The sequence below is a fragment of the Marmota flaviventris genome, chromosome 1, assembly GCF_047511675.1.
Source record: "Marmota flaviventris isolate mMarFla1 chromosome 1, mMarFla1.hap1, whole genome shotgun sequence".
Taxonomy (NCBI): domain Eukaryota; kingdom Metazoa; phylum Chordata; class Mammalia; order Rodentia; family Sciuridae; genus Marmota; species Marmota flaviventris.
The window spans coordinates 78837596-78850152 of NC_092498.1; the positions used below are offsets into that span (position 1 = coordinate 78837596).

Here is a 12557-nt window from a genome sequence, read left to right on the forward strand (position 1 = left end):
TATTAATTACCTTTATAATTGAATAACAACAGTACATAACGTGGCTAATATTTTAAGAGTTTTAATTAAAACCTATTTTAGAACACTTTCTTGTCCCTTTCTTTCAAACAAACTTGTTGAGTCAGTTCCAAATTATTGAACTCTTTCAATAACTCTTTTCAATAATAATTTTAAATAATTTATGTTAATTGGCCCTAAATGATTGGGAACTAATATATGACAAGTAATATGTAAGTATTTTGGAAAGCAATTATAAGGGGAAGTTAACAATTATCCTTTAAAACACATGCAAACTGCTTTTAAAGATGAACAGCAAGTATCCCTAAAGATGTGTGGCGAAGTACTTGGGGAGTGTCTGCACATGTGTGTGTGTGTTTGTGTGTGTGTGTGTGTGTGTTTGTATGTGTGTCAGGATAGGCAACAGAAGTACCTGGAAGAGAAATGGACACAAAGGGGCACACACAGACCACTCAGTGTTGTTTAGAGAGAATATTGCTAACCTTTGATGAAAAACAATTTATATGGTAAAATTAAAGTTATGCTTTAATACAAATACAAATAAATTGATCTAAACATCTATGCTCCAGACTTTTTCCCTTGGTTCCTTCAAAGGAACCAGTTCTCTACATGCAGGTATGTTACATAAAGTATTTCTTTTTTTTTTCTGGCTGCTGTATAATAAATGTTCTTATTTTAACATGAATTAATAATCCTACCCAACTAAGCACAAAGATGCAGTGATTTTCATGGTTTTATTTGATCAAAATACTCAAGCATTTAAAATAGGAAAGTGTCTATGTGATTACTTTTTAATTTAGTTAAGAGAAAATAGAAAACGTTTTTCTTTCGCTCTTTTCATTTCTTTCTTTTTTTTTTTTTTAACTATGGTCCCAAAGTATCCACCAACTCAGTCATAAGACTAGGTACTCCTGGACTTTACTGGACTGGAATATGATTGGTCAAATTGTTAATATCAAAATGCCACAATTTAAGAAGGAAGACATATTTGTTAAAAGAAATGAAATTTACACTTTGACAACATCAAACTTTTATTTATGAAATACAACAGTACCACTGCTTTTAGAAAAGGAATTTGACAATTTTGAACAAATCTAACTTTTTCAAAATATTCAAACTTTCTGTTACTTTAAATTTGGTTGATTCAAAAATGAATTCCAACTTGGAACTTGGACAAAGCTTCTTTTCATTGTATGTATGTGGTGCAAGCACTTAGTTTTGATGATTCAGTTTTTAAATTTTTAGGACAGATAATTAGCCTTTTATCTCATTGGGTTTGAATATTTAATGGGAAATAGCATTCATACAATTGGTGATTGGGGCAACATTCTGTACACCTGTGGAGTTTGAGAGATATCTCTCAGTGATCAGAGCAGCACTTTCAATGTAGACTACCTGAATCCACACACACAAGGATGGTGCCTTCTGTGAGGCCTGAGGTCAAGTGCAAAGTTCAACTTGGACATATCCAAACTATTTCATTTATTATGGTGAATTCAGAAATTTATCTGATATTCTTCTGTTGTTATTCAAAGTGAATTATTTATTTCTCTTAAAAGATTACTTTTTTGTTCTTTGTGACATTTGGATTTTTATAGTTTGTTTTTTCATTTATAACTAAAGATCACATTGAAGCTGTCATATACAAATGTATAGAAATTAATAATCAAGTAATTTGCTCTCTTTATCCTTTTCTTTCACTACTATACAGCTATCTTGCCCAGTCCCTCCAACACAGATGGGAGGTGGCATTTCTGTGTTAAATTGATAATACTGCTCTTGAAAGTTATGTTCTAGGTTAGGAGGAAGGATTTAACTGAAAGTTCACTAGGATCAGAACTATTAGTCTTTGTATCTTGAAAGACATCTATAGATTATAAAATAATTAGATTTGAAAATAGGCACAATTTATCTCTTTAAATACTTAAGATTCTGTAAGGTGACACTTTGAAAACATTCTCTCTAGTCATTTCTGGACCAAGGTTTTCCTTAACATTAATATTCCTGTCATTGTTATTACCAGTTTCTACCTTGTAGCTAGCCAGACTTTAGTCCATTAACGAGGTACTGTAATGTCATTAAAAAAATAAATTCAGTCAATGCAGTGAATTAAATTTTTTACACACTGCTAAATTTACATTATCAATTATTTGCCTTTTATGTTATATAAACATTACTACATAATATTCTTCATAAGAGGCATAGCATTTATTTTCTCTATTCTCTTAGGGTTTAATAAGTTTTTTAAAATTTATTTTATTATGTTTTAATATTATCTTTATCCCTTTTAACTGTAAATGAAGAATTCAGATATCTATCTATATGTGTATGTATGTATATATATATATATATATATGTGTGTGTGTGTGTGTGTGTATGTGTGTGCGTGTGTGTGTATATATATATATATATATATATATATATATATATATTTTAATTTACTGGCAATATATAGATTCAGTCTTGCAAAATATTCAAAGATATAGAGATACCTTTGTTAAGAGCAATGACATAAAAAACTTCACCTTTCATGTCATCCAGAATTTTTTTGAAGTGTCTTTTACTTGTGCCAGCATTCTAATTTTAACATTTTGCCTTAGTGTGTGTGTGTGTGTGTGTGTGTGTGTGTGTGTGTGTGTTTGTTTGCCATTTTCTGTTTGTTTTGTTTTCTTTTGTTTTTGTAGTACTGAGGATTGAACCTAGCACACAGGAAAGCACTCCACCACTGAACTGTATCCTTTTTTTTTTTTTTTAAGAAAAAGATGTCTTTACATAACGACATGTCCTCATCTGTGCATACATTTTCCTTTATTATTTTCCATCTGTTAGTAATTGCATTTGAAAAATAAACTTATGCAACTCATTGTTTTTAAAATAAACTTTCTTTGATGACAGTACAATCTGCTATTAGAATTTTACTAACATGGCATGTAAATTATACCACAAACCTGTTTTCCATTTTAATTATTTATGTAATTGATCATTATCAGGACAAATAAAGGGGTAGGTGAATTAAGGAGTTTGTCACCTGCTTCTACCACTGGTCTTCTGAATAACCCATCTAAGTCACTTTAGAACCATTTGACTAAGATCTTAGATAGAAATGTTCTATCTTTCTTTTTAGTTAATGAATAGACAGATTTTAGTGCCAGAAATTTGGGAACACTTACTGTTTGTCTGTCTATTCATGAAGTAGATAAGTACAGAAAATTAAAGTGTAGATAAATGAAATACTTGCTTAAAGTCCCATGAAATGCCAGTTCCAAAAAAAGAATCATAATTAAAGATTTTGGCATATATTTTTAAAGGAGACTTTTTATAATGATACTGATATTATAATTTCCCAAATGAAATTTTTCTTTATAGTGTTTTGTTTAAAAACCTGTTCATGTTAGAAAGGCTTATGGGTATACTTGACCTTAGCTACATCTTAAGTAGATCCTGTATATTAACTGTTTCTGAAATAGAAATGATGAATAAGTGTTTACTTGAGAAGACATCTTAGTGTCTCAAATATTTTCAAAATGACAGTATATAGTTTCATAAAACTTGTGGATCAAGTATCATCTTGGAGGAATGCACTTAGTCAATAGCTGTGTGAGTTTTCATAAATTATAATTTAATAAATTATAATTTTAAAATTATAATATACAATATGGATAAGTAAACCAATTAAAAAATCTTTTATCCCAAATTTCATGGGCTTGTGTTTGATCCTGTGGGGTAATAGATCTTTATATATAATAATATTAATATTCATTTGCTTTGAGTTTTTACTTATGTATTTATATAAACAGAACAATGCATTCTTAAAATGAACTTCTTTGAATAATTGGTCCAAAATTTCATTGATTTTTCTTATGAGTACAATGATAAATACTATGTGACACAATTTATATGTTAATCCACATAAATAATAATACTCACAATGTATATTTTTTTATGTTTTCTTACCATATAGGTGATGACTCTCAAAAGTTTTTTTCCTCCTTACCTTGTGGTGGACTTGGGGTAAGTATGAGTTTAACTACTGCTTTTTATTTATTTTTTTTTAATTTTTTATTGTGGGTTGTTCAAAACATTACAAATTTCTTGACATATCATATTCCACACTTTGATTCAAGTGGGTTATGAACTCCCACCTTCACCCCATACCCAGATTGCAGAATCACATCAGTTACACATCCATTGATTTACAAATTGCCATACTAGTGTCTGTTGTGCTCCGCTGCCTTTCTCGTCCTCCACCCTCCCCCCTCCCCACCTCTCCCCTCCCCTCCCCTCCTCTCTCTCTACCTCCTCCACTGTATAACCCTGAGGGTCTCCTTCCATTACCATGCAATTTCCCTTCTCTCTCCCTTTCCCTCCCACCTCTCATCCCTGTTAAATGTTAATCTTCTTCTCCTGCTCTTCATCCCTACTCTGTTCTTAACTACTGCTTTTTAAATAACAGAAACTTAAAAAAATATCTCCTTTGATTTATCTATAAAATTACCTTTAAGACTTTTTTTTTTCCAGTAAAGCTTATATTGTACTTCAGAATTAGTGGTATAATTTTCAGAGCTAATTGCCAAATGCAAAGCCACTTGTTAAAAACTTAAATAGCACTTCAAGATGGTGGCAACAGAACTAAACGGAATTTGAGGGCCTTCAAACTTTAAGTTTCTGTGTGACGGCCACACACTCATGAAGACAGTGTTGCTGGACTTTCACATAGCTGGAGAAAAGTTAATGCAAGAAGTTTTAACACAGTTTTGCAGTGGAATTCAGTTTTCAATAGAATCACACTAACTATGCACATACATTATATTCCTGATGAAAATGGCATAAACTTCACAAAGTGCTTTGCATTATGGGGCATTTGTTTGTGAACCCCTTGAGGCCATTTTTTTGTCTTCAATAATTAACAAAGCCTTTTGACCCAGGATATTTATACCACATTTCAAGGACAAATTTGTTTGAATCCAGCAACATAGGAAGAAAAATGTCTACATTTTTGTAGATGATTAGAACAAACTCTATAACCTGCAATCTATTTAAAGTTAACCCTTACCAGTAACATAGAACTAAATGCTCAGTTATGTTAGGACCACACAATTCTAGGTCAGACCTCTATGGACTAAAGTATTTAAATCAATGAGGTTACTTGGATACTGAAAAGAGAGAACAAACCTATTTGTTTATGGATCATATTTTAGACAGTCATTAGTTATAACTAAATTTTATACAGGAAAATCCCACATAGTTTTTATTCATTCTACTCTTTTTTAAAACATTTTTTAGTTGTTGATGGACCATTATTTTTAGGTGGTGCTGAGGATTGAACCCAGTGCCTCATACAGGCTAGGCAAGCGCTCCACCACAGTACTACAACCCCAGCCCTCATTCTATCATTTTAATGATGCCAGACTTAATAAGGAATATCTCTGTGTTCCTTTGCCTGTGATTCTGCCCTCCCTCCGCCCCGAAAATAAGGATATCCATTTGGATTTCATACTTTATCAATGCACAACTGAATTTCAGGAAGCCAGTGTGATGGCCACTTTTTTATTAATTATGCCATTTTGCAGATGAGAGTCTAAATGCTCAGAGAAGTTACTCTCCTCATGTCCCACAGAAAAGGGTGAAAAGCTGAAAGTATGGGAATGCTGTGTATGTTCACGTGAAAGCATTCTGAAAGATCTTATTTTAAGTCTTTAACAGTGAGCCGCAGCCCCAACCCCACCTTCAGCCTAGCAGCATTTCGGTGTGGCTAAGGTAGCATGGCTCCTTATGGCAGCTCACCAGTGACTTTTGCTTTTTGACCTTTGACACAGAACTATCACCACTCCACATTAATCCTTGCTCATTTTAGCAAATCTCCTGTGGGACCTTGCAAACTCATTCTTAAATTCAAAGGATAAACTGATTTTTCAAAGGAGTTCATTGATTTTTGATCTTATTTTCTCACACCCCAAGTGGCTATTTTAAGAGAAGAGCTTTTTTTTATTCTGGATTTTCATTTTATTATCAGTTTTATTGAGGTATAATTAGTATTAAAAACTGTAAATAATTAATGTGCACAATTTGGTGAGCTTAGACACAAGTACACATTCATGGTACCCTCACCGCAATCCATGTGATAAACATATCTATCACTTCCAAACATTTCTTCACTTTTTTTTTTTCTTGCAGTACTAAGACTGAACCCAGGGGCACTCTACCACAGAGCTACATCCCCAGCCCTTTTTTAATTTTTACTTTGAGACAGACTCTCTGACAAGTTGCTGAGTTACCTATTGAGACATGATTCAATGTCTTTGTTCTGTTAATAAACTGTAGTGATTGCACTGGTGAATTTTAAAGCGTTAAGATAATACGACTTTAAAAAATAATTAACCTGCAAATGAGGCAAAGAATTAAACAAAGTAAATGATGACTTCATGGGAACAGTGATGGGGAGGACATCAAAGTCGTTAAAAGAATGGTGAGTGTCAAACCCCAGTCCTTTACAAGTACATTGAATTCATGACCCAGAGTAGAACTGAGGACAACTCCCTAGGACTCATCCTCCAAATCTGAGCTGGGATGTGCCACTGACTCACCATCCCTTGAACACAAAGTACCTCTATTCACCTGCTCTAAACATGTAACATGGTAACTTCTGGGGCAGGAGGCCTGGATGAGATTGGCTGTCTCAGGGCTGGAGAAGGCTAAAGAAGGGCATTTTGCTTATTGAAATAGTCTCTATGTCTTCTGGGGAATTTATGCATGACTGGGAGGATGGGGGAACACAAGTGTGCATATAAACTCCCACTTGCTGATGCTCTAGCAAACCAATTGGATTCATTCTTTTTGTGTTTTTGTTTTCAGAAACTAAGTCATAATCTTATCAGTTCAGATCTTGTTTTCTCAGATCTTTGATTTTGACACAAGTGCTAGGAGAAACTCTGGGTCCTTTGCATTTGAACCAGTCTAAATTTTCACCTCAAGAACAATCCTAGACACATTAACTATGCAAAATACCAAGTATGAACTTGGAGTGATCTGATTTAGCATCATGGGGGTAACCTGGAAGCTTGGAAACTACTGAAATTGCCTTTTGTTTAAGACACTTTCCTCATTTAAACAATCTAAAAATAGACCCATTGGTTTAACTCCAAAATGCTCAGTGATTTCCAACTATTAAAGTGAAGTCACATTATTTAGGATATATAACTTCATTATAGAGTGGTTTAACATATAGCTACTGAATGCTGATGGGTTCATTGGTTTTGGAGATATCTTAGAACATTATAAAATCAAAATCCTCTACTTATTAAATTCCCTCCCCCCAATTGCTTGTGGTATTGGAGTGTTGGTCAAACAACTCAGTGGGAAAATGATATTTAAGGTGCCTTAAATTATGCTGTCCAGAATTGCATTTTATGAATAATCTCAAGATCTTCGAATTCCTTTTTGCATCTCATTTTTATTTAGTTACTATGGCATGACTCATTTCTAATGATGTGATTGATCTATAAGAATATATGCCAGTTGAAAAGAGCATTTTACCAAAACCCAGGACTTGGTCATTGTATAAGGAAATAGATAACTAAGGAACTTTGGAAACAAAACCAGTTCAGGACCAAGCTAGTGCGTACTCCTCAGGGTATATCACTAAAAATAGTGATCATTTTCCTGACCATGTGACCTGCTGCTGTGTGAAGAAATCTTGAAGTCATTTCTCAGCCTTATTCTCCCTTTTTCACTTGATAGGCCACAAAAAAAACCACAAAAGCAAGGACGAGCAGGCTTTTATGATAATGTCGTCATCAGCTCCCAGCTTCAAACGCTTCTGCGGCTTTTGAGTTGTCATTTATAACTTGGAACTGAATCGACCCATAATTCCCCTGATACATTTAGAGAAATTGATAACAGACTCTGCGCTTCTTTTATGGCTCGGAGGAGGCAACTCCAATCACATCACTATTGGCAGGCAATATTATTTTTTGACATGGTTGTAAAAGTATAAAGGGGCTTATGGCATTTGTTTAGATGAGGAATGGGCTCTCAAGCTGTGCTGGGGTTTACAGGACCAGATTAGTGCGAAGCAAAGGGAATATGATGTTTGCAAACAGGATATGATTTTATATAAGTTTGGGTTTCATGCTCTGTTCCCTGGGGAAAGCCCTGCAGACAGCAGAGAATTCCACTTTTATCCTGCAACAGACAAACTCCCAGTGCCAAAAGGCAGAAAAATAAATGTGGTCAATGGGCAGTGTCAGACCCTTGATTAGAAGAGGAGGAGCTGTGAAGAGGTGAAACAATTCTCTAGAAGGGTTGAGGAGCTGCAGAGCCTGGGCAGAATCTGGGCCTACCCGACCGGTCAAAGTTGGGCCAAAAACCAAAGCACCGTTTACAGCAGCAGCTTGATGAGTCTATGAACACAAAATCAGCTTCATGTTACAAATTTGTACTTTGCCCATATTCTATTTGATTACACCTACATCTCACACTCTTGCATGGATTTAAAATGTCTTTTTTTGTGTTTGGGGGAGGGGGACGTTGGGCAAAGGATCAAGTGATTATTGGGGGTGTATGATTCAAGACTCTTTGCAGTTGCTCAGAGGTTTTCTGAAGATCTCTCGGGTACATGCTCACAATACCTACTGTCGAGGAGGCACATTCAGATGAAATATCTTACATTTTCTTTCACCCTGTCAGAATTAATATGTAAGCTTTTCCTTCTGATATATAAATTTACCTATGTGTATATATATGCACAAAAATATTTTAAATACATATGAATTCAGAAGAAAATTCTGTCATTTTATACCATGTTTATACATTTATATTGTTGTTTTTTTTTTTACTATATATTATACAACATTGATCCTCCACATTTATTCTCCCCAAGAGTTACTTAGAATTATTACTCAAAAATAGTTATTTAGAGCCAGGAGTGATGGCACGCACTGTAATCCCAGTGGGTGGGGAGGGTGAGGCAGGAGGATTATGAGTTCAAACCTGGCACTAATCAACTCAGTGAGAACCTGTCTCTCAATAAAATATTTTTAAAAAGGGCTGGAGATGTGGCTCAGTGGTTAAGCAGCCCTGCGTTCAGCCCATAGTACCAAAAAAAAAAAAAAAAAAAAAAATAGTTATTTAGAAACAGGAAACAGTTCCATGGAAAACCATTTGAAGAACTGCTCTGATTTTTTTTTTTTTAATTCTAATACTAGAGAGTGACTTAAGACAAAATCTATGGACATATAGTTAAATTCAATGTAATAGAAAGATTTTGTTGAAATGTATTTTACTACTGTAATTTAGGATAGCATTACAGTTTGGATCTAGAATGTCCCCTAAAGTTTCATGTATTAAAGACCTGGTCCCCAATGCAGCAGTGTTCAGAGGCAGGGATTTGAGGGATCATGAGGGCTCTGACCTCATCAGTGGTCAATCCATTGTTGAATTAATAATTTGATGACATTGCTGAGAGGTGGCAGAAACTTTAGGAGGTGGTGCCTTTTTGGAGGAAGTGAGTCACAGGAAACATGTTCTGGAAGGGCATTTCTTGTCTCTGGTCCCTTTCTCTCTGCCCACCCCCTCTCTCTGTTTCCTGGCTGCCATGCCCTTCATCATGCCCTTCTGCCATGATGATCTGCTTCAAGTCAGGCCCAAAGTAATAGAGCTGGCCAACCATGGACTGAAACCTCTAAGACTGTGTGTGGCCCCAAATAAATATTTTCTCATTTAAATTAATTTTGTCCATATTTTGGTCATAGCAATGGAAAGTTGACAAACATGGAAGATCTTCTTTAAAACAATACCAATATTTTAGAAAGTATGATTTATGCCATTCGATGAGGAGTGGAGGGCTGGGAAAAGTCAGGCCAGACTTATTGCCAATGATTAGGCAAGGTGCAGGGATGCAAAGACGAATGAGTCAAGGCTGCTGTTCTTAGATGCTCAGGGCCTACCCATTGGGCTGATTTGGACAAATGTCATGTTATTGGAGCACAAAGGAAAGGCCTTCTAAATAGAAAAGGATGAAGAGGGCCTTGGGGGCACTCAAGCAGTCATAAACTAAATCTTCAAGAATACTTCGAGTCAAGAACACTTAATAATGACTGAGTCTATGTGTGTAGCACATGGAGGGTTGGTTATGAGTGTGGATTAAAGTAAGGCAGCCAGGCATTAACCGCTGAGGCCAGAATGATACACTGTATTATTTATAGTTGTACCACACTGTTGCCAATTGGTAGAGAAATTGCCTACTCCCCCACCCCCTGTAAAGTACACCACTTAAGGTTTTTGCCCAGACTTTGGATGTTCCTAAGGTCTTCATATTGACTCAGGACCCTTTTTCTTTTATCATAACTAGATTTCATCGTGTGTTATTCCCACCCAATTACCCTGAGTAGACACAATGCCTTTTGTTACATCAGCAGAAAGGGGAGGGGGTCGGCATCTGTTTCTCACATGAAGTAATCAGGATGATGTTGATTTCCTTCATATTAATGTTCCGCTCAAACCTGGCTTGCAATCAATGCTTCATTTCCTCTGCTGCCACTATCAAAGAGGCATCACAGTCTTCTTCCTTCCAGCACAAGGAGAGGATCCACCCTGATTTGGAATCTCTTTTCCCCATCTCCCCTCCTAATTGTATTTGGATTTTCATTAGCTTTAAACTTGATGTAAATGATACTAACAGGAACACCCCACGGCACCTGGAAAAAGTAAAACTGATAAACTGCCTTAATGAAATTGTTTTGAGAGTTTTGTTTCATTCTATGGATTCCACAAAAAGATTATGTTGCTCTAGACTTGGAAAATATAGCACCAAGAATTATTGGAGCCAAGGAATTCCTTCTAGGAAACAAAAGAAGTTTCCAGTATTGCACAGATTATGCTAATTAAATACTGAATAATAGTGGTAGGAATATAGACAACACTCTGAGCAGAGATAAACATGTATACATTACTCTGTGTTTACTACAAAATGTGATATTTTGTAGAACCATTAAGCATCTGATGTCCATTGCAGGAAGAGGAAAATTAGAAATGAAAACCTTAACTTCCTCCTTAATTCACTTAGCTGTAGCATCCCATCTGTGATTAAATTCTTTCAGTTGCTTTGACATTAAAGCTAAGTGCAAGATGATGCATTCTGAAATAAGAATACTTCATTTTCTTTTTTAAAATAAACATGAATATCAAAAAGCTATGAAAGTTCTTTGGTTGTCAACAAAATAGGATGGCTGGAAAATACCATCATCAAAGCTTTACATATGTGGTTTTTGTGTTTTTGGTACCACGTCACCTATAGACACACACACACACACACACACACACAGACTATGTAAACCAAAGTAATGTCAGTAACAGGATATCAGGGAGGAAGAAAACAGATCCATTTCTAGAGTTTCTTTTTCTATAATTTTTGTCCCATGAGAATTATCCCCAGTTTCATATATGCCTTGATTGTAAACATTGAGACCAAGAGAAATTGAGCCTTAGACTCTGTGGTAGCTGAAGGTAAGTAGATTTGATGAATTGTAAGATTCTATCTAACTTAGAAGTTTTATGGTTCTTTGCAATAAAAATTCAGAGAAATTAAAAGATACTTGGCTAAATTTAAATGTGCAGTCATCTACTGATTGCTACTTCTGACTGTCAAGAAAATGTAAGACATTAGGTCAAATAAAAATTTGGAGAAGACAAAGAATATGGCACTACCTAGAAAAAAGGAATCTAGGTCTGAAATGCAGGTAAACTGAGCCCCAGCTCAGCTTTTCATTTTGACATGAAAAAACTGTACTTGTATTTTCCCCTTGTCATTTTTCTACCCTGAAAATTTGCAGATTCAGATATCCCTGTGACAAGCCTATACCCAACACATAGTACTGACATATCACTGTTGGATTTGTGTTTGTGAAGTATTTTGACCAAAACATTGTTAATATAAAACAATATTTTGTGTTTCTTTTAAAATACAAAATTAAAATAGTAAATATCCTGGTGAAGTTTATACTCTACTGGGGGAGAAAGATTTAAAAAAATATGCGTGAGTTTAACCTGTATGTGTGTTTGTGTGTTGGTGAATGTTATGGAGAAAAGAAAGCAAAGAGTGCATATGGAGTCTTGCAGGGCTGGGGATGGAACTGAGGTCAGTGGGAAGTATTGCATTTTTGAGATTAAAATCAATGGGTGTGAGTGACTTGGGAGTCCTAGATTTTTGTGGTGACTGACTAAAGAGGAGTACAGAGAATAATGAGATTTGTACTGAGAGTGGTGAGGAACCAGGAAAATTCAGCGAGTGGGGAGAGGGCTGCCAAGTCAGCTCAGAGTTCTGGTGCCCCATCCCCATTCTCTTCCATGAAGGCATGGACAACTGGAGGTAGGGCTGTTCTTTCCAGAAGAGAGAACCTGGACTTTCTTTTGACCTCTGGATTGAGGTGTGGCAGGAGTGGTGAAGGGTCAAGTTGTAGGTACAGGCTCATTCTGAGATCCAGAGATCTCTCTTAAAGTCTGGCCTTGGATGTCTGGAGGAGGGGGGATGGTAAGGGCACACT

General features: G+C 35.5%; 1 protein-coding gene across 1 annotated transcript in view; it reads left to right on the forward strand.

The window, feature by feature from the left end:
* Hdac9 (histone deacetylase 9) overlaps positions 1 to 12557 on the forward strand; it is an 861354-nt gene that overhangs the window by 622368 nt on the left and 226429 nt on the right. The window contains exon 18 of the mRNA XM_071613675.1: positions 3980 to 4029. Coding sequence (XP_071469776.1) covers positions 3980 to 4029 — 50 coding nt within the window. The remainder of the gene's footprint in view (positions 1 to 3979; positions 4030 to 12557) is intronic.